The following is a 26,777-nucleotide window of genomic DNA, read 5'->3' on the forward strand; positions in this document are numbered from 1 at the left end:
GAGAATGATTAGAAATGAAGTTATCCAGGCCTCCTACAATATTGATTTTGTAATTGCTGAGCAAAAAGTTCTGATTTTAAAAGAGATCCCTGCAAGAATTTTAAGAAAAAGGAAGGAATGTGCTTTTCTGACACAAGAATTGAGACGACGTGATATCAAGTTTAGATGGCAAATACCAGTGGGTATGGTGGTGACCTATGAAAGCACGAGGCATTGTTTTACCACGGTGATTCAGGCACATGATTTCTACAGTAATGTTTTAAAAGCAGTCCCCATACCATCTTTGGAATCTACAAAGAAAAAAGGTGAGAGAGAGTCTCAACATTCCAGAGAGAATCCACAAGATGCTGAAGGGTTAATGCAGACAGATGTGAAAGTTACAGGAGTGGGTCAAATTTCACTACCACTGGAGAAGGCCAGAAATTGGAAGAGGCGTGCTGCTTCTGGACGAATGAATCAAGCCTGAAGATTTAGTTGCATAACTGCAAGAGATAATAATGTAATAAGGATTATAAGAATTGGAATTGCTAGAAGGACTAAATATTTGGGGATATATTTTTCACCTTTATAAAATAATTATGTAATATTTTGTGTTGCTTTAGTTTTAAGATGATTATGAAAATTTAATTGGGAAGATTTGTAGTAGTGTTTATTGATATTCTGTAGGTTATGATTTGTTATTTGGATGAAAAATTTTAAGCTTGGAAGGTAATCTATGGTATTTTAAGTTGTATAATACATTAGGAGAAGGGAAGGTTGTATAAACCTGGTTTTAGTATGTTAAAGCTCAGCTGGATAGAAGAATAGTTTTATAAAACTGATATAAATTGTTTTATTTGTGCTTGAAGCTAATTTGTAATATTTTTATGGGTAATATTGGAATAGGTAATAGAATATAAGAATATAAGAATGATGTGATTATATAAAAAAAATTTAAGTTTGGAAAGTAATCTATGGTATTTTAAGTTGTATAATATATTAGGATAATATGAATTTAAAGTTCATATGAGATCATATGAGATCACCAGGTTAAATTTGAGTTCTAGAAGAATTACAATGGGAAGGCCACCATATACAGTATCTCATTCTATTTATTGGGCCAAAGAAATAAAGAGTTCCCATTCACTTGCATAATTGCTGACAAGACTTTGCCATTTCCAGTTCTTGTTCATTCACCATTTGTCAACATGAGTGTCATTTCATCCAGCATGCAATGATGAACCATCTCTTGATCTGTCATCTTAGAAGTTTTCATTCTGGAATTTCCATATGCTACATAAACTTAAACCTACAGATCAAACTTTCTGCCTCCATTACCTGCTTTGAAACAGTCTTGTATATTTTTATCATTTCAAGGCATTTGATCGTACCTTCACATAAATAAAGCAAAGCTACACAATAAAATGGCAAAACAATATGATAAATATTAGCATAAAGTTATCCCATTTACAGGATACTGAATGATCAAAAAATATGTATAATCCATATCATCATAATACTTTGTAACATCTGGTAGATGGAGAAACCACTAGAATTAGAATAACAGAGTTGGAAGGGACCTTGGAGGTCATCTAGTCCAACCCCCTGCTCAGGCAGGAAACCCTATACTATTTCAGACAAATGGTGGTCCAATCTCTTCTTAAAAACTTCCAGTGTTGGAGCATTCACAACTTCTGGAGGCAAAAAACTCTTTCATTGTTTTCTGAAATTTTCCTGACAAGTAGGATCTATGAGATTCAGAGGCGTTTGAAAGTAGGGATGAACAATTTCATCTAAATATTACTGAATTCTGAATCCCACGAGTCCTAGCCAGCATGGCCACTAATGATGGACAATTGAGTTGCAGTTGAATAATATTTACAAGTTTGCATGTTATTTAAGTTTGCTTTATAGATATCATTGTTAAAATGTAGGTGTAGGTCTATATATATGTTGGGTATAGTATGTTTAAATGTGTGTTACGTATGTGTACACTTTGAGAGCAAGCAACTAAATTTAATTTTAATGTGTGTCATTGTGCCTACAGTAAAAAATGGCAAAGGGTATCTATCTATCTGTCTGTCTGTTTGTCTATCTATATCTCTATCTATCTATCTATCTATCTATCTATCTATCTATCTATCTATCTATCTATCTATCTATCTATCTAACGTCATAGAACTCTGGGAGATTAAATAGATTCAAAAACATTTCAAGGGAAATAAATCCACCTAATCATTTTCCTTATTACCTGAGTCTGGATGGAGAGGGGGGGGGGGAAATGAGAAAACAGGATTTGCACAAGAAAGGGGAAAGTCCTACTTATTTAACACTTCTTTAGAGATTTAAAATAATACCCTTTTTTAAAGAAGTACAACAGCATAGGACTGATTAGGAAGGAAGAACTCTATACATTCTTAGCATCCAGGAACTTCCCAAAGCAGAAATGAAAACCCCTAAGGAAAAACCTCCATAAAATATCAATATTGAACTGCACATTAATAGCAGGATAGTTAGAATTTACTTGAACAGAGAAGGATTACAAATTGGGGGCAAACATCTATCTTCTTTGGGATGGAGTCTTTCACTTAATGTATGACTTAATTTTGCCTTGGACAGCAGGACCATAGCATCCTATGCAGTGATCTAATTAGAGGAGGGGGCTTTGAAATTTTAGAACAAAATTCTTTCCCAGTTTCGGTTGTTTTAAAAGAGAGATATGTGAATTAAGAGGCTTACTTGTGGCTCTCAGGGGCTACAATTCATTTTCTTTAAAAACATTGAATGTTGAATTTCATGGTACAATTTGGGGTCTTGGGGTCTTTAATCTTTAAATTCTTGGGAACTGAAAAGTTCTTTTTTAATTTTTCAAGGCAACAATAAATCCACTTGCTGTGTGATACAGCACTTGAACATCAACTTTTTTTCCAATGAAGAGGATTATATAGAGCTGGAGTTCACCAATTGACCTGAGGATGATGAGAATTTGTTCAGAAATAAATATTTCCATAGAAAGAATAGAACAGCGAATCAATTCAGGACAAAAATATAGTTTCTGACTCCAGAAAATCTTGTCAGTGAAACCTGAACCTTTTCACATAAACTGATAGTTACTGTGGAAAAGCTCTAAGAAGGAATTGCCTATTAAGAACTGTCTATGTAGCTTCTTGCTCATCTGGGTTTAGATTTTAAAGATCTAAGCAATTCCATCTATTAATAAGGTGCTTCTGTGATTTGCCAAAAACTTCTCAAAGAGAAAGGTCAAAGACAGAATATTTTTCCAGTAAATGCAGCTGCACACAACATATTTAAATAAAAAAACCTCAAATATCATGTGAAAATTGTAATTCTTTACTACTCTAGTAAAATATCAAGGGCTTCCCAGAAGTTCATTAGCACTTACTGAAAAGTTATGTTTACAATATAAATTTAGCTTTCTAAAGGATTGAGGAGAGTAGCCATGTGGACATTAAGAAAAAGATTAATGAGAAAAATCCCATTTTAAACAAAATTATTAAAATTAGTTGAGTACAATATACTATAGACATATGAAATGAGAACTAATATTTGAGTAATGAAAATACATGGCTAGATACATAATACATTTTCATCCTATACAGTAGGTAAGTGCTTTCCAACCATGGCAAATTGAAAATGAGTGGACTTCATTTCCCAGAAGTCTTAATGATAGCTGTGGAATCATGGGAGTTGAGGTCTATATATTTGGAAATGGCCAGGGCTGGGAACTCCCACTATAGATAAATGAAAGGGCTGCTGGCTTGATGACTGAAAGAGTCAATCAATATGAGGTACCACAAAAATCTTTCTTTCCTGTACATCTGGTGACTGATCAATTATGTACCATTAAGCCACTGTTGACTTAGGGACACAGTAAGACAGTGGCTTAATGAGGCTGTAACTGCTGGCCAGAAATCATCTGCACTGCAGTGGTTCAAGCCTGGCTCCACAAGACAGGGTGAGCTCCCACTGCCTGCTCCCTGGCTCCTGCCCACCCAGCAGTTTGAAAGTATGCAATATTGTGAGTAGATAAATGGGTACCACTGCAGTGGGAAAAAACTAGCTACATTGTTTGTGCTGAAGCAGGAGCCAGCACTAGACCTGGCCAGACGTGAGGCAACACAACACAAGGAAAGGTGAGGCAAGACTGACAGAGGAGCCCAGAAGAGCCAGCAACCTGAGCACCACTAGTGGGCTGCTGTAAGATAGTTCACCCCTGTGGGGCCCAAGGATAGGCACGCAAGTGCTGAACAGAATGAACTAACAATTTAGACTCTCAGGACTGCATTGTATCTAGCATTTGTAGATTTCCCTGACATTGTATGCTATATGCTAAATAAATAAATAATTGTTGACTCTTAGAGTTCATATAGATAGACTACCTCCAAGATTATTTATGCCAGTCTGACTTTTCCAGTTTTCCAATGGAATACTTAAGCACTGCTGTAATCAATCACTTTGTTGTTGTTTATTGTCTTGTCTTTTTTCCATCCTCCTTTGCATAATGTGTCCAAAATATGATGAGTCCGGTAAATTGATTTGTCCTATTGTCCATATGTATCCTTTCTTGACTATCACATGCTTAAGAGTTTTCTTCAGCACCAAAATTCAAAAGTACTTTTCATATTCTGATTCTTCTTTAAGTCCAACTCTTGCTTTCCAAGAGTGTCACAGGGAAAATAATTTCCTGCATGATTCTGTTCTTTGTAGGTATAGAGATATCCTGCCATGTGAATATCTTTTCACTGGTATTATACCAATTGCTAGTCCATGGTATATTTCTTGGAAATTGGTTACTTTTCTATCAATCAATCTGAAAGAGGATAAACAATTCAACACATCATTGGCATCTGAGACTGATATGTTTCACTATGTTTGTCTGGACCAGTGTTTCTCAACCTTAACAACTTTAAGATATGTGGACTTCAGGTCCCAGTATTTCCCAGTCTGCAAATCCATATAAGTTAAAGTTGCCAAAATTGAGAAACACTGATGTAGGTTGTGGCCTCCTATCTCACATATAGGTTTCACCTGAGAGATGTTCTGAGATTCCAATTTTCCTAAGGATAATCTGCAGGTTGACATGGTCAACACAATCAAAGGCCATTCTATAATCAATGTTAATCGATATGTAACATGAAATAAATAGTAACTTTTTAAAAATATTATTTGACTTTCTCAATCTTCTAGCTTGTATTAGCAATAATGTCTGTCATTCCTCTGCCTTTTCTAAAACCAGCTGTCCTGTAATTAACCTGCAGTTTTCAATTAACATCTGAAGATTCCTTAGACAAGCTGTGTCTTCCTATTTACTCTTAGGAGCTGTGAAATAACAAACTTCCATATTTTAGAAATTTCAATTAGGTAACTATTTCCCTCTTTTGCAATAGCAGGTGTGCCCAGAGCCTGCTAGATACATAATCCTAATTAATATCTAAACTTCCTTTGCTGATGCCTAAACTGAGCAACTCTAGTGGCAGAGTGGGAAAGAGAGGTTGCTGGGTTATAAAAAAACTGCCCAATAAAAGTAACCTCTTTGTGAATCGAATTCCAGAGACTGTCCTAGCCACTTGGGCTTACTGTCAGAGATGGGAAAGGGCCCCCTGATTCTGTAATTAATGGGGACAATTTAAATAAGCACGATGCTATTTAATTTGCTCCTGGTACCTCTTTAAATATCCTTCTACTTTGGTATTTTGTTCTTTTTGCTTGGCAACACAAGAATTGCAGAAAATTTAACATCTGGCATTGCCTTTTTGTGTAGGACATTAATCTGCTTTGGATGATCCTAAAAATATTTTGTTACCATATGAAAGTAAGGAAGTGTACGATAGACTGCATACTGTACTAAATCCCCTTCTTCTAGTATTGAAATATAGTTTGACCTCTTCCAATTTGTTGACCACTGCCATTCTGCAGGTTCGCTGGAATAGTTTGGTTAGGGTGTGAATTGATTTCTCTCTTATCTACCCTTCTAATTTGGTAATGGCTGGGATGCTGATATAACTCCTTCATTACTAGTTCTTGTAAATAGGGAATATTTACTATAACTCTTGGAAGGATATTTATCCAATAGAAGAAAATATTGTAGCTCGGGGTTAAACTCTGGAGTCCTTGCTGCTCTCTGAGCTCGGTTGTTTTCCTGCAGATGTTTCATTATCCAACTAGGTACCACCAGTGCAATGATGTTACCTATTTGCATAATAAAATATCTGCAAGAAAACAACCAAGCTCTGAGCATCCAAGACTCCATGTTCAATCCTGAGCTATAACTATTGTTGGGTGATCCCGCTAGGAGACTACACACTTAGAGTATACCTCTGTTATTTTTCATACATTTGTCCCAGGAACATGCTTCCACCTCCCCACAATGAAGCATTATAGCAGGATTTGAGGGGTATATTTATCATATTTCACATATCCATGTATCTATGTATATAGACATCTAGATACTCTAGATACTCCAGATACTCCAGCATTTTTTGAGAGAAAATACATCAGAATTTTAAAACCATGCTATACTCTCAAAAATGGCTACTAGGGAATGCTCTGAAAGTTACAGTCACCAAACTCAGTTTACTAAATAAGAATATCCTCCCCAGCCCATCAGATTGCTTTCTATTAGCAACATCTTATCCTTTTCCAGGGCAGGGAGATCATTTTTAAATAAAAACCATGCTGGAGGATAGCACTTTATTTTGTGGTATAACTTAAAAAATCTTGAGATGTTAGGGCAAGATACTGTCAGATCCCAAAGGAATTTTCTTGGAGATATGTTTAAGCCATCTGATCTTGGAATTTTTGAATAAGAAAATACTACTTTGTCAATATGTGTGTGTGTTTGTGTGTATGTATGTATATGTACGTATCTATATATCATTGCTGAGACATATTAAGGAAGATTTCGTTTTTATCAGCATTCTAGCTCTGTTTTTAGAGTGCATTCCTGTTTTGAATGGTGCAATGCTATTCAAAAATAGCCTGGATAATGAGGTCTGACAAATGCAAGGGCTTAAAAATTAAGACGTTAATGAGGGGAAAAGTCATAAGATTGTTTGGAGTTTATGGAGACAAACCAGGTACCCAATTAGTGCTTAACAAGCTTTCTCTTATCAGAAAACACTCCAGACATCCTATCTTTTCAATCAATCCATAGTGTTTTCATATATATTTATTATGTTTTATCAATAGGACTAAAATACAAAACAGAAAAACAAAACAGAAAAAACATATATTCAATAACAATAACAACAAAAAGTGTACATAAAAGGGGGAAAAATGAGCCAAACAGCCAATATTAAACATAAAAAATCCACCCTGGCTGGATACTGAAAATAAAAATAAAAAAACTAATAAATTCTCATCCCCTTACATAATGGGGTCTGTAAATAGTTATAAACTTTCTCATCCTTATTTAACAAGAAAAATGTATAAACTAGTATTTCAGATGAGGTGTCTAATAATTGAATAGACACAAAATATATATAAAAAAGAAAAAATGAAAAAACAGTCAACAGGTTAGCCAGAATATTATACAAGTTTTCAAATCCCTCTGTTAATTAACCATCTGTTACTGTATTTAACATGTAGAAAGTCCACAAATGGCTTCCAGTTTCTTATAAAGCTGTCTAATCCATTATCTCTAATCAAGGAATTTAGTTTCACCATCTTTGCTAATTCAGTCAATTTCAAAATCTATTCTTCAACAATCGACGTCTACTTTCCTTTCCAGAGAGTTTTCTACATTCAGGGTTGCAATGGTTTGATCATTTAAAAGAGAAAAAAATGAATCAAATTAAAATACAAAATAACTATGTCAGTTAGCAAGTACAGTATTACAAATCCATGTTAATGATACTGCAAAGTCCATGTTGTGTGGTCCTCATATGTATCTGGCAAGCCCATGTTTAGTTGAAGCTTTTCCAAGGGACAAAAAACAATGTGAAAAAAAGAGAAAAAATTAATGCTCAAGAACAAGCCGTTCTACTTCAAAGAACAAATAAATAGAACTTAGAGCAGAAGAAAATGAGGTTAACTTTTTTTACATTTGTTTTGATTGTTTGCTCTGCTTAAATCTTCAATATTATTAGATTTTTAATTTAGAATATTCATATAGCTGTTTCACAGAAAAAAACAGAATGGTGCTCAAAGAAACATCTGTAAGATATTGCTAAGCACATTGATTTGTGCTTCTTAGATTGTAAGCCGCCCTGAGTCTTCAGAGAAGGGCGGGATATAAATGGGATTTTCCACCAGGCTCAAGGTTGACTCAGCCTTCCATCCTTCCGAGGTAGGTAAAATGAGGACCCAGATTGTTGGGGGCAATTAAGCTGACTTTGTAATAATGCCGCTTGGGGGGGCAAAAGCCCTAATAAGCAGGCATATACATAGAATGAAGGCTATTGCTAAGCACATTTGATTTGTGCTTAGATTGTAAGCCGCCCTGAGTCTTCGGAGAAGGGCGGGATATAAATGGGATTAAAATAAATACAAAATAAATAAAATATACAACTCACTTTCATAACAATATCATCAAAAGGCCCAGAAAGTTAAGGACTCTTCAGCTTTTGAGTTTTGCCTTAATTATGTGGCAATTTATTCTAGAATGTAATATCATGCAGAAAGTCAAATTGGGTGTTGATATCTGTGATGAAAGATAAAAAATGGTCCACGGGTGATACATTAGGCAACAGGAAGAGTCAAGAAGTGTCAAGAATGTTGCTATGTTCTGGACTAATTATATTTTTGGACTATCTTCATGAGTTGTCCTATGCTTTTCAATAGTTACCATGTAGAATTTATTGAGTGCAGGTCTCTCTCATTCAAGATTCTCCACCAAAAAGGATGGATCTATTTTTTCAAAACTAATAAAAAGTTTTAACTAAATTGATGTGAATACCCAACATCAGTACTGGATTCAGAAGTTGGATTCAAAAGTATCTCTAAAACCTATTCCTTAAGAGTGAATTTGGCCAATTCAAAGTATCTCATTTATCCAGCTCTCAGATTCATTAAAAACTTTGAATTCACCACATCCAGTCCTTTATGTCCTGAAAACATAGTGGCAATACGCAAACAGACACATTGCTTCCAGCTGTGGGGTAAGGGGGGATCTGAAAACAAATCTGAACCAGCTGTTTGCAATGTTCCATGCTACATTGCACTTCTTCACTGCTGCCCCTGTAATAACACCAAAAGGTCCTTCAATGTTAAATATAGCATTTGTATCATATGTTATAGCCCTTCCTATCACCAATGATTATATACAGAAATTGCTAAGACAGGAGTGTCCCAAGGCTTAAGGTTAACCCTTTCAAGACTTAAATTAGAACTCTGTGTAATTCTGGTTTCAGTCTGGAATTGGATCAGACAAATTTTTTATTATAGTCATAGACCAGCAGTGGAAGACTAAAGAGCATATATTAAAGTCTAAGAAAAATTATAAAGCATTAGAAGACATAAAATGTATATGTATTAAAACAAAGTATAAAAGGAGTTTAAAAGAATCTTAAAAGAGCTGCAGGAGCATTAGATGGGTATAGGGGAGCATAAACAGTATGTGGAAGACTATATCAAATTGCAGAATACTCTAGGGTGTCAAATTAGACAGCCATTGTCTAGTTTATGCCACAGGCCACTATCTGAAGAATATTAAGCACTGCTGTGCAGAATCTGCAACACTGCATACTGTAGCAGGGTTGCATGTGAAAGTAAGAGGGAAGTGTAGAGTTATCCTGTGCATGGTGAGATGAGGCCAATATGAAAGTCTCTGTAATCCAGGCTTTGGAGAAAGCTCTGTTGTTTCTGTTTGTCCTGTCTGGGTAGGGAATATTCCTGTATCTTCAACGACATCTGAAGGTATGGCATCATCCAGAATAAAGGTCCTCCAGTGGTTAGGTACCTTGAGTTTGGTTCAGTATGTCACACGGGAGGCAGAGTATCTGTTGAATTTTTTAATAAAGGGTGGTGTAGTACAACTAGATTCAACTGATGGTTCTGTGTCTTCTGCATGCTCTTTAATATGTGCTTTAACATGATCTTATGCCATGCTGAGTAGAAGATCTGAAGAGAAGCCCAAGGGCAAGATTTTAATTTCCATGTGGATTGAAAATCATCATTCATAGTTAATAGGGCAATGCCAAGGGGAAAAATGGATGGTCTGAGTCAGTAGTTGAGTATGATCACTCTAGTCTCTACTTTCATGAGGTCTGTCTCCAGTTGCAGGGTGGCATTAGAGATATATTTTGGGACTTGAAGGGCTTGTATTAGTAATTTGGATTGTAGAATTTCTAATGGTGCAAAAGTGGAACAGGAATCCAGGTGGGGACCATACAGAAGTTGTGATAACCCCCTCTTGTCTTTTAAGAATTTAAGACTGGCAGATGAGCTCCTTTGTGCATTCTCAGCAACACAGTGGTAGAATGGAAGACTACCCCAGGTATTGAAACAGGAGACCTGGTCTGGAATCTAAATACCAAAACTTCACTGATGCCCAAAAGTAAAACCATCAGTAATTTGAACTAAATTTGTGAACAGGAACATTAACTTTAAAGGTAAAGATATTTTATTTTTATTAATTTATTTAGGAAATTCATACGTTCACCTACTCACTCACAGTGACTCTAGGCAGCTTGCAAGCAATAAAAACACTGTATAGAAAATAATATATAAAAAAAACAATACGTCCCCCCCCCCACATGAGAACACACAGTCAAATGGGCCCACTGGCAAAATCAAGTCGTCAGGGCTTTATGAAAGAGTGTCAAAGTTGGGGGCAGCCTAATTTTTGAAGGTATGATAGGGAGGGAGCCACCACGGAGAAGACCCTTCTTCTGGGTCCTGCCAGAGGTACCTCCTTAAGGGGATAGGACCTGCAACATTCCTTGCAATCCCGCTCTAGGTGTCAGGTGGATATGACTGGCAAGCGTCCCTCAGATAACCCAGTCCCAAGCCATGAAGGCCTTTAAAGATGACAAACAGCACCCTGAATTGCACCTGAAAGCAAATTGGCAACCAATGTAAATCCCACAAGGGAGGTAACACATGTGCATACCCAAGTCTGCACAAAACCATGTGGGCCACTGCATTTTGAACCAACTGGTGTTTCCGGATGCTTTTTAAGGGCAGTTCCATGTAGAGTGTTGCAATAGTCTGGTTGAATTGATATGAAGGCATGGAATTTTTAGAAAGTTAATTACGAACCCCAGTTTGGTTAGTGGTTAAGGCACTAAGCTAGAAACTTAGAGGTTGTGAGTTATAGTCCTACCTTAGGCATAAAATGACCATTTGCCAATTCTTCTCTTTTAGCCCTAAGAAACAAGCAAGGGCAAACATTTCTGAATTTTTGCCAGGAAAACTGCACAAACTCATCCAAGCAGTTGTTATCAATGACTTGAAGGCACACATAAACATAATCATGTCTATGGTCTAATATCTGAAATATATTAACTTGTATTGCTTTGCCCATTTGTGATGTTGGTTGATAATTTATTTATATGTTATATTTGGATCTTTCTGCAATCTAGATGATTATGAGCTATTAATATGACACAAAACACTATATCAGTGGAAAGCATGCAAGTCAGCATAGAATCAAATCTCAGTAACAATAGCAATAACCCAAAAATCAAATTAAAGATGACCCCAGTCTAGTCAGAACAGTATCTTTCTGAGAGTAATCAAGAAAGGCAGCTGCTAGATCTCCAAATTGTTTTTTTTTTCTCCCCCAGAGAGCTGATACTGTTGCTGAGAAAGCTGAGGCCTGACCAGAATCTTCTGCCACCCACGATCCCCTGAGAAAGCAGCCAGTGTCAGCAATTGCTCACAAGAAGAACAGACCAGAGGCTGTCATGGTCTATGACAAAGCAAATGAGAGGTTTTTTAATCAACAGCTCAATTCCCACACAATTGCACAAATGGATAAGAAGGAAGCAAGTATTTAAAAACATATTTTCTGTAGATATAGTCCTTTCTGTCATTTACCCTCTACACTTCCTGAGTCATTCGGGGTTTAATGATTTTAAGTTTTTGCTGAAACATTTCTAGTTTATGCGACAATCTATTCCTGACATCTTTGATTATGGCAAGAGTTTCCTTTCACTTTTTATTTTATTCCAACTGTCCCTGGGTTGTGGAAAATATATATCTCTATATAGAGATAGCCAATGAAAATTTTGTGGATTCAGTAAATAAAGCTTGAGAATACTGTATAATGATAATCTGGGGGTAATTCAACACATTTTTCAATGAATTCAATAAATGACCTACTTCAATGAAGGTCTCCTATGAATGACAGTTTTTCAACTTCATTGAAAATCTAAGTAGCAACAACCAAAGGATTTTCACTGGTGAAAAGAAGCAGCATCAGACACACACATACAAAAAAAGGAACTGTGCGTCTATCTATGTGTAGCAGTCATTTCCCCTCTTTTGGGCAATATGCTTACTCTTGGCAAGTATTGATTCAAATTCACACACTCTCCCCACCGCAACATTGCTACACCCTGTGGAAAAGGTATTCTTCAAGTGACTTTTCTAACAAATGTTGATTGGGAAATGTGGGGAAATTTCCCTTGCGTTTTCTCTGGGGTATTTAAGACCATCTACTCTTCTATTTCAAGAAAGTGGTGTATTGTGGTTATCCAGATATTTCTAAGGCCAGAGAATGAAGAGCTACAGGTAAGAGAATATGGGGATGTTTCTTTAAAAAAATGTTGATGAGGAGAAATGTTGATTACAGCCAGAATAGTAGAAAGACAGGGAGTTTGACTATTAAATGGAAGGGAGCTTGGTTATTCTTAAAAGTTGTAATAAGTCATATGTGTGGAGAACCTTCTGGAAACATTTGTGGGAATATACATTTTCAAAAATTAAAAATACTCCTGCCTATAATGTTGGATGTGATTCAAGAAGCAAGAGCTTCTGTTCTTATTTTTGTTTAATTTATAATAATAATAATAATAATATATAAAGTTGGAAGGGACCTTGGAGGTCATCTAGTCCAACCCCCTGCTCAGGCAGGAAACCCTATACCATTTCAGGCAAATGGCTGTCCAGTCTCTTCTTAAAAACCTCCAGTGTTGGAGCATTCACCACTTCTGGAGGTAGGTTGTTCCACTGGTTAATTGTTCTAACTGTCAGGAAGTTTCTCCTTAGTTCTAGGTTGCTTCTCTCCTTGACTAGTTTCCATCCGTTGCTTCTTGTCCTGCTTTCAGGTGCTTTGGAGAATAGCTTGACTCCCTCTTCTTTGTGGTAGCCCCTGAGATATTGGAACACTGCTATCATGTCACCCCTCACCCTTCTCTTCATTAAACTACACATACCCAATTCCAGCAACCGTTCCCTATATGTTTTAGCCTCCAGCCCCCTAATCATCTTGGTTGCTCTTCTCTGTACCCTTTCTAGAGTCTCGACATCTTTTTTCCTTGTGGTGACCAAAACTGGATGCAGTATTCCAGGTGTGGCCTTACCAAAGCATTGTAAAGTGGTATTAGTACTTCACGTGATCTTGATTCTATACCTCTGTTAATGCAGCCTAGCACTGTGTTGGCTTTTTTGGCAGCTGCAGCACACTGCTGGCTCATATTGAAGTGATTGTCTACTAAGACTCCGAGATCCCTCTCACAGTTACAGTTAATTTGTTCATATACAACAGGGGTGTCAAACTCAATTTCATTGAGAGCCCTCGGAGGGTGTGTGTGTGGCCAGGGTGGGCATGGCCTACTGGGTGGCTGTGGCTGGAATGGGTGTGGCCTACTGGGTGGACATGGCCAGCTCTACATCATTCACGTCAAGGGTGCCTATGGGGGCCTGGGCAGGAGTGGGACAGATCTGAGGGTCTCTGGCAGAAGGATATGGAACCGGGGCAAGTGCCAAGGCATGGTCCACTGGAGGAGCCTCACTGTTCATCTCAGGCCATGCGCATGGGGGGGGCTGGACGATGGCATGGAGGTCAAATGCCCAGCCCTCAAGCACCCGCGGCACTAAGCCCAGCCCCACTTCCCCAAGGGGGTGCCAGCTGCACTTACCTCCTCCTCCTCAGGCTGCTGCTGTGCTTGCTCTCCTTAGCCATGTTGCTCATGATGGGTACAAGGGCAAAGTCAATAGGGAGGCCTAATCCCTCTCCATGTGAGAAGACCTGGCTTAGTATCCAAAGCTTCCTCAGCAATAGGATGGGAGACACCCTCCCCAGGATAGGCCAGGGGATGGTGAAAGGGCAGCAGGGAAGGACTAAGGCAGGACTTCCCTCAGACCTTCCCTCTCCTTCCTTCCTTCCTTCCTTCCTTCCTTCCTTCCTTCCTTCCTTCCTTTCTTCCTTCCTTCCTAAGAACAGAGTGGTGGGAAAATATTTGAGATGAAGGAGGAAATAAAACAGGCAAGAAATGCAGCTGGGGAAGTGTCATCCTGCGTGAGGAATGAAGAAATGCACCATCACCTGGAAGTGGCCAGCACATGGTCCACCCCTACTTCACATATCCAGCTTGGTGGGCTCTGGGGGAGGGGATGTCATGAGCAACATGAGAGTCAATGTTACCTGAACAATGCTGCCCAGCCCACAGCCTGCCCGGTTTTGGCAGGCAGCAGGGTGCTCTCCTCACAGTGCCAAGAGGCTGAGCTGGGTGGCATGAATCTGAACAGAAGCACAATGCTGCCCAGCCCCTAGCCTGCCCAAAGTAGGCAGGGCCATGTGCTGGCCACTTCCAGGCGATGGTGCATTTCTTTATTCCTCACAAAGGGTGATACCTCCCCAGCATGCACCCAGGGGGCAGTGTCAACGCAGCATGTATAGATGTGCATATGTATAAAATAAAAATAGCAATTGCCTTCAAAATAAAAGCAATACAATTGTATTGCATGTATGGGATATATTTACATTTGAATTCTAATTTCTTATTGACTTCACATGGTTCCAGCCAAAGGGAGGGATATCACCTGGGAGTAATAAAATGCCCAGGTCTGTTATATAAAAGGTTTAAAGGTTTTGCCTGTCCAGTCGTCACTGACTCAAGGGGTTGGTGTTCATGTCCAATTCTTAGCCAAGGGAGCTTTTGTCATCATACAAAAGTCAGATTAATTAGAGGTGAATCTTATTCAACAAAGGCAACAGAATTCTGGATATTAGGTATGTTATATTAACTTATTAGGTATGTTAAAAGCAGCAAGAGTTTTTAAACCCATCATATGAACCATTGCTTCTTGTTTCCTGTTGATTCTATATCAACACATTCCTCACTTTTCCTCTCATTTATACATTTTTCAGTATCACTAGGATTTGTTTTTCCTTCTGGCCGATAATCTGCTTCCCAATTTCAGTAGGGATTAGTTCATCTGGATTGTTTTATCTGAAATTATGAATGCCAAAAAGATATCTGCTGTTGCAGAAATCACAATTTTATACCTGACCCATGATTTGCTTAACTGTTGTTGAATAAATAGCAGGGTACTGGGTCCACTTATCACACTAAGGAAGAAAACATAGTTTATAAATTGCAGTACTGTCATGCAATTTAAGGCATTGACAAAGCCAAACAATCCACATTAAGGGATTAGCACTCTGTATGAATCAAATTACAGTACAATTCTCCTTTGTGTGACTTTGTAGGACTTCAAATTGGCATATTGGTAAAACCTGTCAATTTTATTCAGAGAGTTGCACTGCAGAGGAGGACTAGGTATGCATTTTCACATTTTTTCAGTTCTGAGTAATATCCAGCTTTAGCAAGCATGAGGCAAGGTTCAAGTTTCACATCACAATTGCAAATTTGAAGAGGCAGGAAACAAATCATTGAGTAATGAGTAAAGTACTGTACACTGTATTCAGATGCCTCAAGGTTAAGCCACCATGAATATAATTCAAGCACTTTTAACTGGCTTTTTCCTGTGTCATTCATAAACAATAGCCTTGTAGCAATAAGAAGTATATTCTTGAGCAAGAGACCTAAACAGTTCATTAACTTGTACTGTTCAGGGAAATAAATCAGTTCCATTAGACCTTTGCTGTCAAACATTTGGAGTTCTTCTAAGCATCTCTGGTCATTTTAGTATTCATTTTTGCCCCTCCTCCAATATATTCAAAAGAAAGAAGTGGAGGATGCAAGACCTCCAACCTGTTTGAGATGGCCAAAATTCTTGGCTTTTTTCCTTCAAAAAAGGTAAAAAATAGTAGGAATTGGGGAGAAGAGCGGAGGCCAGCAGCTTCTCAGTTTCCTTTGCTACGCTAGTACGACTAATAAAATAGCTTCTGGTAATCAAGGACTTAATGCTGGTTGACTTTGAATGATCCCAATCTCAAAATTAGAGCCAAGGAGGGGACTGAGAGCATGCATGTGAAATTTCCTCAGTTGTATGATATGCCATCAGTACAGAGTTCAGAATCACATCCATATTAGGAGAGAAGGGATAACCACAGCACTGAAGACTTTTAGCTTTGTGGAAATATGGATGTTGCATTGATTGACATTCTAGTATGCAGCCATCCCAGAGCCTGGCAGCTGATATCCCTTAGAAATTTTGGATTTTAGCTTGCATTAGACTCAACTAGTATAATCATGAAAAATGACTGTGGGGGTTGTTTAAAACATCAGGAAGGCACCTGCTTGCTTTAGCTACCTTAGAACAGGGGTGAGATTCCTTTCATGGCAAAGCATTAGAAATCACATGCATGTATAGCATTCCTTTTCTATGTGAGTATACACCTTTAAGTCACTATTGACTCCTGGTGACTATCTGAATGAGATTCTACAGTTTTCTTGGCAAAATTTCAGAAGTGGTTTGCCCTTACCTCCTTCCAAGGTTTAAGATCATTTGTTTGGCTTTGTGCCTGAAGCAGAGCTAGAACACACAATCTCCCATTTTCTATTTTGATGCCTTTAACCACTACACCAAAATGGCTTTCTATGGCATTTCTTAGCAGAATCTAAGATGCTACCTGCTACCTGTGCCATTCTAAAGCACTGAGTAAGTTGTCCACCCATAAGTTGTAAGTTGTCCACCCATAAGGCAACTTGCACTACTACATGTGGTTCAAGTGTTTCCAACTTCATAATTTAGATCAGACGTGGACATACTTGTCAAGAAAGGCAGTTGTTGGTAATATGGAGGGCTTACTGGCATTTTGTTTTCATTTGCAGGTCTCCATGTGTCATCCATGATTTTTCTCTTTCCTGTTTCATATGGAAAGTGGTGCCCAGACTCGTGTGCATTTTCAGTGCTAATATACTCAACATTTCTGCCTTCCGAATCCATCGTGTGGAAAGTGCAGGTGAAAGTTCTCATCACGACAGACAATCCATGGAAAGAAGTGTCTCTTCTTGTTGGTTCTTCTGATTCTTCTTTCTCTTCTTTAATACAAAATAATTCTGTGTTTACGCAGATAACTGCCAAGATCACACCATATACTCCTGGCCTACGTTTGTCCTGGAAGGAGAACCCATGGTCCTAAAATGTCTACAATACAAAAATACAGAGCCTTTTGATCTACCCCTTAACTTGACTTGGAATAAAAAAGATTCATCAACTGTTATCCCTGTAGGGTTCAAGGGGCCAAGAATAATGTCACAAGGTGATTGTGTCTGGCTTTTACCAACCATTCTTCAAGACAGTGGGGAATACATCTGCATTCGAAGGTAAGCATACAACTCATGGGATTGTTCAGTTTTACATAGTTTAACTTTGGAAAAAGAGTGCATTTAAGCCAGGAGTAGCTAAGAGTTTAGTAGGAAAGGCACTAGAGTACTAACACATTACTCACACTATATTCTTTGAAGGAGAATTGTTTCTTGTACAACATATCTTATGTATGTTGAATACACAGTTGGAAAATATATTATATCCACTTTTATTAACACAAAGCATAGTATTCAATTTAGGATCATGAAATATAACAAAATACATTTAATGTGCATATTTAAGTGAACTAATTGATTTTTTTTTATTCCTGGACTAATGTGAACAGTTTCCTTCAGACTGTACAGATTCCCTGAATTCTGTGATATTTGGTGGTTGTTATTTTATGGAGTAATGGTGTCCATCTTAATAAAATGTATTCATGATAACAGTGGGAGAGCGGCCTGTTTTCACATCGGCACTCCCATAGAGGTGGGAGCTCTATGGGTTATGCCCCACCCAGGGTGTACATTCTTGACCATCCCCCTGGTTCAGACTCTCGACCGGTCGTGGGAGGACGGGTTGGGGTCTGCCCCCGGGAGCATCCAACCGGGTGGCAGTAGGTTGGTTGATGGCCTGAATGTTTTACTCCCTTCCTTTAGAACCTCCTACTGGACTTTTCCATTATGGGACTGCCTTATCTGGACTTGTTGGACTTATGTATAGATACTCCAGCACGGACTTGCTCGCCCTCAGGGGTGCCCCCCTCTCCTGGGTGCATCCCGCCTTTTTCGCCATTCCCAGTCTCGATGAGGGGCCCAATTATTGGGACCCTGAGAGATGGCCGGGTAAGGTCAGGGGCTCTCGATCCAAATTTAATAGGAGGCCCCTGGTTACTTTTTTAGTTAAATTTTTTAGGGGGTTAGGGAGGGGGGCGGGGGGTAATGGTTGTTTGACTATGGGGGGTGGCCATACAACCACGGTGCAGGCCAGGCCTGGGTCTGACTGCGTTCAGGGGGAGCGGGGTGTGGTTACATCTGGGGCTCAGGAGCGGGTCGTGGGATTGCCGATTCCCACGACACTGGGGTATGGCAGCAGGCATATGGACAGAGGGCCGTATCGTTACCGGGAGGGCCGTCCCCGCTGTTTACAAGCGGTGAGGCGCTCCGACCCTCTGTTTCTTCCCCGAGGTGCCGGGAGCGAGGATGCGCAGCCTCCTGAGCTCCGGCTGGTGTACCTGAATGCCAGGTCCGTGGTTAATAAGGCTCCCCTTGTGCGGGATTTAGTGGAGGGTGAGCATGCGGACCTGGCTTGTATTACCGAAACCTGGTTGGGCCCAGAGGGTGGGGTCCCTTTGGTTGATCTTTGCCCACCAGGTTTCCGAGCGTTACACCGGCCTCGGGCTCATGGTAGGGGCGGGGGAGTGGCGGTAGTTATCAGGGAGACCTTATGCCCGCGGGAGACCACCGTCCCTCAGATAGTCGGGTGTGAGTCTCTCTTTTTGAGGTTTGGTTCGGGGGCGCAGTTGGGCTTGCTGCTGGTGTACGTTTCGCCTAGTCACACAGCGGCAGCCCTGCCTGAGCTACTCGATGTCCTCTCCGGTTTGGTGATTGAGTTCCCCAAACTTTTAGTTTTGGGTGACTTCAATCTACCATCCCTGGGAGGGTCATCTGAGTTGGCTCGGGAGTTCATGGCTTCCATGACGGCCATGGACCTGACGCAGGTAATTTCTGAACCAACTCATGAGGGAGGCCACACCCTGGACCTAGTTTTTTTATCTGGACGATGGCTGGATGATCTTGGTGGGGGCTCTCCATTTATCATGCCCCTGTCATGGACGGATCATCACCTCCTGCGGCTGGTCTTCCGTTTTACCACCCCCCGCCGTGGGGATACGGAACCAATTAGATGGTACCGCCCCAGGCGCTTAATGGACCCTGATGGGTTCCAGGCAGTGCTGGGATCCCCACCTGCTTCCGTCGCTCACAACTCGGCGGATGCCTTAGTGGAAGCCTGGGAAAGGGCAGCCACTGAGGCACTGGACCGAGTTGTACCCTTGCGGCCCCTGACCCGGCGCAGATCCCAACGAGCTCCATGGTTCTCCGCGGAGCTCCGGGAGATGAAGCGTCGGAAACGGGGCCTAGAGAGCTGCTGGAGGTCCAGCCGATCCGAATCCGACCGATTGCGGTTAAGAACCTATATTAGGTCTTATCTCGCTGCGATGAGGGTGGCGAGGTGTAATTACTTCTCCACCCTCATCGCGTCCGCAGATAATCGCCCGGCCGCCCTGTTTAGGGTGACTCGCTCACTTCTTAATCAGGAGGTGAGGGGGGATCCCTTACAGGGTCGTGCCGAGGAGTTTGGTCAGCATCTGTCGGACAAAATCGCTCGGATTCGGACCGGTTTGGACTCCAGCTGGGCAGAGTCTGGCGATCAGGACACGGGCGGTCTTGTCAATGTTATCTGGGAGGAGTTTGATTCTGTGACCCCTGATGAAGTGGACAGGATTATGGGGAGGCTGAGCTCCACCACATGTTTATTGGACCCGTGCCCTTCCTGGCTGGTTTATGCAGCTAGGGAGAGGACACGAGGCTGGTTCCAGGTGGTGATATCTGCTTCTTTGAGTGAGGGTAATTTCCCCACCGTCTTGAAGGAGGCGGTGGTGAGACCCCTCCTCAAGAAGCCTGCCTTGGACCCAGCTGTGTTGAACAACTTTCGTCCAGTCTCCAACCTTCGCTTTCTTGCGAAGGTTGTTGAGAGTGTGGTGGCGCACCAGCTCCCTCTAGTCCTGGATGAAGTGGATTATCTGGACCCGTACCAATCGGGTTTCAGGCCCGGGTACAGCATGGAGACGGCATTGGTCGCTCTGGTGAATGATCTCTGGAGGGCTCGGGATAGGGGATGTTCCTCTGTCCTAGTCCTATTAGACCTCTCAGCGGCTTTCGATACCATCGACCATGGTATCCTGCTGCGGCGTCTCAGGGGATTGGGAGTGGGAGGCACAGTTCTTTGGTGGTTCTCCTCCTATCTCCTGGGACGTTCGCAGTCGGTGTTGGCAGGGGGGCAGAGATCGGCCCCTAGGTCTCTCGTTTGTGGAGTTCCTCAGGGGTCGGTTCTCTCGCCTCTCCTGTTCAACATCTATATGAAACCGCTGGGTGAGATCATTCGTGGTTTTGGAGTTGGGTATCATCAATATGCTGATGATACCCAACTTTTTATTTCTACCCCAAACCACCCCAGTGATGCCCTCGCTGTGATGTCCCGTTGCCTGGAGGCGGTTCGGGTCTGGATGGGGAGGAACAGACTTCAACTCAACCCGGACAAGACTGAGTGGCTGTACATTCCGGCATCCCGGGACATTCAAATTGTTCCATCCCTTTCTATGGGGGGTGAGCTGTTACCCCCCGTGGATAGGGCTCGCAACTTGGGAGTCCTCCTAGATTCACGACTTACCTTGGAAGATCATGTAGCAGCTGTGACTAGGGGGGCTTTCGCCCAGGTTCGCCTGGTGCGCCAGTTGCGGCCCTATCTGGACCGGGATGCCCTGTGTACGGTCACTCATGCGCTCGTGACCTCTCGCCTTGACTACTGTAATGCTCTCTACATGGGGCTTCCCTTGAAGACCACTCGGAAGCTCCAACTGGTACAGAATGCGGCCGCGAGAGTTGTCTTGGGAGTTTCCCGGTACTCCCATGTTACACCTTTGCTCCGCGAGCTACATTGGTTACCAGTTGTCTTCCGGGTGAGGTTCAAGGTTTTAGTGACGGTTTTTAAGTCCCTACATGGCATGGGTCCGGAATACCTCGGGGACCACCTGCTGCCGGCGTCAACCCCCCTCCGCCCTGTGCGTTCCCACAGAGAGGGCCTCCTCAGGGTGCCTCCAGTCAGAGAATGCCGGCTGGTGGCCCCCAGGGGGAGGGCCTTCTCTGTGGGCGCCCCGGCCTTATGGAATGAACTGCCGGTGGAGCTCCGGATGGCACCGGATCTCCGCTCCTTCCGGCGCGGGTTAAAGACCCACCTGTTTGAACAAGCTGGCCTGGCCTGATGGGGAGTTAATTTGGGTTTTTAAATATTTGTATATTTTACTGTTTTATCTTGGGCATTAATTTAATTCTATTTTAACTTTTGTAGTTTTGTACTTTTATTATCTGCCCTGTTCACCGCCCTGAGTCCCTAGGGAGAAGGGCGGTATAAAAATTTAATAAAAACTAAAAACTAAACTAAACTAAAATGACATCTCAGTTAGGAAACTTCTGAATATTAAGGATTGCCAACAAGCAGACAAGATATATTTTTATCATTCTTGTAATATCTACAAGTGAAGAGTGTGAGAGTTTAGAATTTCCAAAACATGATTTAGTGGGCTGTTAAATAAAGCATCAATTCAGTAATTCAGTCAGTGCTATTACTGCATATAATCATATAATTCTTGATTAATGTATGGACCACATTGAAATATCACACACAGACACATGCACACCATGTTTTCCTGAAACTCTGAAAATAAGCCCTAGCTTGATTTTTGGGGTGGGCCTAATATAAGCCCTACCCCCAAAATAAGTTTTGGGGTGATGCGCATGCTAGGTGTGGGGGATGTCAAGCTGGGGTGGGGGGTAGAGCTGCCCCACGCGCCTCACACCCACTTACCAGGCCTCCTATAAATTGACACCTGCCTGTCATCACTGGCCCACTTCTTCTGCAGTGTCCCCCAGCCTGTATTTCACTCTCAGAGGCCTTTCCAGAAGGCCTCTGACAGGAAATGTAGGCCTGAGCACCATGTTTTCCCGAAAATAAGGCCTAACCCCAAAATAAGCCCTAGCTTGATTTTGGGGGGTGGGCCTAATATATGCCCTACCCCAAAAATAAGCCCTAGTTTTGGGGCGAGGCACACGCCTAAAAGTTAAGCTAGGGTGAGGGTGTGGATCTGCCCTCACGCCCCACACCCACTTACCTTGCAACCAGGCCTCTCCTCGTCCACCCACTTCTTCTGAGGCATCTACTGCAGCCAGGCATTTCTCAATGAAAACAGGCCTTTCCAAAAGGCCTGTGAGGCAAGGACCAAGCTAGAATCCATAGCTCAGTACTTGGGTACATAGGCCTTCTGGAAAGGCCTGATTGCAAAATGCAGGCCGGAATGCAGCTGCAGAATGAAGCTGCTCCTTTGGCCCCAGAAGAAGTGGGCGGGGCTGTCAGTGCTGGAGGTGAGTATAAAAGAAACCCCCCCAAAAAATAAGACCTAGTGCATCAGGCAAAGAGCGAGACTGAATTGATGAAAGGCAGCTGGGTGACTTTGGGCCAATCACTCTCTCTCAGCCTAAACCACCTCACAGGATTGTTGTTGTGGAAAAATAGGATATATTCATTGCCTTGAGTTACTTGTAAAAATAATAAAGGTGGAATATAAATAAATAAAAAATGAATAATTGTGGCCCCTCAACACACATAGAATGGAGGATTTGAGAAGGTTTCCTTTTGCATTGGAGAGGTTTCAGAAGTTACTTTTGGCATTTTCAAGAGAGCTAAAAAATCATTTTAAAGAGCAAAGTAAGTCTCAAGCACCCCGAAAGACCTACTTAAGATCTTTCTCTAGCTTTGTCCAAATCTGTACAAATAAAGGTACAGCTCTTGATTCTATACAAGTTGCACTTGGGCATATTTTGTTGTTGTTGTTAGCTGCGAAGTCGTGTCCGACCCATCACGACCCCATGGACAATGTTCCTCCAGGCCCCAAAAGAATAGAAGACAAAAGAGAATAGGTGAGGGGTTTGGGGGTCTGACATTAATTTTCCTTTATTAGTGACCCAATTCTGGTAAAATTAGACTACTTTCATTTCCAAGGCTTTCTCCTTGTAGACCGAAATATTGCCTATAATTTCTGTAAGTGGAAATGCCAGCACTGAACTTTAAACCTGTACGTTTCCCATGGCTGGCCAGCTAATTGTCTATTAGTGTCATCTTAGTTAAATAAATCTTAATTAAGTACACCACATCGTTGGAATTTTTAAAAAATCATATTAATAATTTTATCATCATCATAAGTTGTCAGTCATGTTTGATACCTTCAGTCTCATATATAATAAAAAAATTGAATGGATAAATTATATTTGTATAAATGATATAATATGTATTAGATGCAATTGACTATGTCGAACTAGCACAATAATTATCAAATAAATATGTGACCCATTGCAGTGATCTGTCCTACAGGTATTCATGAGAAATTTTGCCCCTTTCTTCAATTTTGGGTGAAGTTATAATTAAGAGGCTTTGGGAAAAATTAATGATTTGTTGTTGTTGTTGATGATGATAGTTGCAAAGTCATGTCCGACACATCGTGACCCCATAGACAATGTTCCTCCAGGACTTCCTGTCCTCTACCATCTTCTGGAGTCTATTTAAGCTCACGCCTACTGCCTCAGTGACTCCATCCATCCACCTCATTCTCTGTCATCCCCTTCTTCTATTGCCCTCAACCTTTCCCAGCATTAGGCTCTTCTCCAGTGAGTCCTTCCTTCTCATTAGGTGGCCAAAGTATTTGAGTTTCAACTTCAGGATCTGGCCTTCTAAAGAGCAGTCAGGATTTATCTCCTCTAGGACTGACCGGTTTGAATGCCCTGCAGTCCAAGAGATTCACAGGAGTCTTCTCCAGCACCATAGTTCAAAGGCCTCAATTCTTTGGCACTCAGCCTTTCTTATGGTCCAACGTTTACAGCCATACATTGCAACTGGGAAAACCATGGCCTTGACTATAAGCACTTTTGTTGGCAGGGTGATGTCTCTGTTTTTTAGTATGCTATCTAGATTTGCCATACCTTTTCTCCCCAGGAGCAAGTGTCTTTCAATTTCTTGGCTGCAGTCAACATCTGCGGTGATCTTAGAGCCCAGGAAAATAAAATCTGTCACTACCTCCATTTCTTCTCCATCTATTTGCCAGGAATTGAGAGGTCTTGGTTTTCTTAATGTTGAGTTTCAAGCCCACTTTTGCACTCTCCTTCTTCACCCGCATCAAGAGGGTCTTTAGTTCTTTACTTTTTGCCATTAGAGTAGTATCATCTGCATATCTTAGGTTGTTGATATTTCTCCCGGCAATCTTAATTCCAACTTTTGATTCATCTAGCCCTGCCTTTCTCATTGCTCTGCATATAAGTTAAATAGGCAGGGCGACAGTATACAGTCTTGCTGGACTCCTTTCCCAATTTTGAACCAATCAGTGGTTCCGTGTCCAGTTCTCACTGTTGCTTCTTGACACGCATATAGGTTTCTCAAGAGATAAATAAGATGGTCTGGTACTCCCATCTCTTTAAGAACTTGCCACAGTTTGTTGTGATCCACACAATCAAAGGCTTTAGCATAATCAATGAAGCAGAAGTAGATGTTTTTCTGGAACTCCCTAGCTTTCTCCATGATCCAGCGTATGTTGGCAGTTTGATCTCTAGTTCCTTTGCCTCTTTGAAATCCTGCCTGTATTTCTGGTAGTTCTCGATCCACATACTGCTGGAGTCTAGCTTGTAGGATTTTAAGCATAACTTTACTAGCATGAGAAATGAGTGCAATGGTGCGATAGTTTGAACATTCTTTGGCACTGCCTTTCTTTGGAATTGGAATGTAAACTGATCTTTTCCAATCCTGTGGCCACTGTTGAATTGTTCAAATTTGCTGGCAAATTGAGTGTAGCACTTTTACTGCATCGTCTTTTAAGATTTTGAATAGCTCAGCTGGAATACTGTCACCTCAACTAGCTTTGTTGCTCAGTTTTTCTAAGGCCCACTTCACTTCACATTCTAGGATATCTGGCTCAAGGTCAGTGACCACCTCATCGTGGTTATCAGGAACGTTAAGCTTATTCTTGTATAGTTCTTCTGTGTAATTTTGCCTCCTCTTCTTAATCTCTTCTGCCTCTGTTAGGTCTCTGCCATTTTGGTCCTTTATCATACCCATTTTTGCATGAAACATTCCCTTCATCTCTCCAATTTTCTTGAAGAGATCTCTGGTCCTCCCTATTCTATTGTTTTTTTTCTATTTCTTTGCACTGTTCATTTAAGAAGGCATTCTCTCTTCTAGCTATTCTCTGGAATTCTGCAATCAAATGGGCATATCTTTCTTTTTCTCCCTTGCCTTTCACTTCCCTCCTTTCCTCAGCTATTTGCAAAGCTTCCTCAAACAGCCATTTTGCTTTCTTGCATTTCTTTTTCTTTGGGATGGTTTTAGTTGCTACCTCTTGTACAATGTTGCGAACCTTTGTCCATACTTCTTCAGGCACTCATATTAATGGTGGCATATGAGCCTTTACTGTAGTTACACTTAGCTTTATTAAGATTAGAATTTTACTGTTGAGTGTAAAATTGGAGAAAATGGTATGGAGAAAGCTTACTTATGAACTGGGCAATAAGTAAAAAAATTAGTCTGGAGTTTTACCGACCTCATATTCTGTTCCAGAAAATCCCCTAGCTCTAAGGAGTAGGGGTGAAAGAAGAGCACCAGGATTTCTGTGAGCAGGAGTGTTTTCAACAAAATCAGTGGACACAATTCAGTATGTTAGTACTGTCCAGTTTCTGGTATTCCTATTACATGTTGTCTAAAATGATTAAATATGAGTAATAAAGAATGAAAAGATTCATCTTTGTTTTAATTCTGCAATTCCTCATTATGAATTTGTCTTTTCTCTGCAGAAATTCCTCTTACTGCTCTAAAGTGTCATTCCATTTAAAAGTTGTCAAGAGAAGTGAAGCCAATAATATTTCCTATCCTCAGAAGGCATTCCTGTTTAGTTCCGAAAAGATAGTTTGTCCTAATCTAGAAAATTTTATACAAAACAATACCAATTATGAACTCAAGTGGTACAAGGTATTATTTTCAAATCATTTTTAAATGTCTTTATGGGGATGTGAATGTGAATTTCCAATATTCAAAATTCAGTAAAGAAGGTAAAGAATCTGTGGTCCTTCAGAGCTTGCTGGATTGCTGGTTCCATTACCTCTGACCATTATGTTCTGTCTTAAACTCAAGGAACTATACAACTGTCATCAACTCTGTTATACATTACAAACTGAATAGGATGAAACATTCAGTAGTGATCAACTTGTGATCAACTCTCAGTTATAGTCTAAATGAAGCCTTTGTTTGACTTCTGGACCACTCACATCACCATATCTTCCCATCGTCCTGTGCGCCCCCAC

General features: G+C 40.8%; 1 protein-coding gene across 1 annotated transcript in view; it reads left to right on the top strand.

The window, feature by feature from the left end:
- Nucleotides 1-12,547: 12,547 nt before the first annotated feature.
- LOC310640616 (interleukin-1 receptor type 2-like) overlaps nt 12,548-26,777 on the top strand; it is a 43,124-nt gene continuing 28,894 nt past the window's right edge. Inside the window, exons 1-4 of the mRNA XM_083363024.1 lie at nt 12,548-12,675; nt 17,127-17,257; nt 17,369-17,621; nt 26,271-26,445. Of these exons, the coding sequence (XP_083219150.1) occupies nt 12,662-12,675; nt 17,127-17,257; nt 17,369-17,621; nt 26,271-26,445 (573 nt within the window). The 5' untranslated portion in view covers nt 12,548-12,661. The remainder of the gene's footprint in view (nt 12,676-17,126; nt 17,258-17,368; nt 17,622-26,270; nt 26,446-26,777) is intronic.

The sequence above is a fragment of the Vipera ursinii genome, assembly GCF_947247035.1.
Source record: "Vipera ursinii genome assembly, chromosome: 4".
NCBI classification, from domain to species: domain Eukaryota; kingdom Metazoa; phylum Chordata; class Lepidosauria; order Squamata; family Viperidae; genus Vipera; species Vipera ursinii.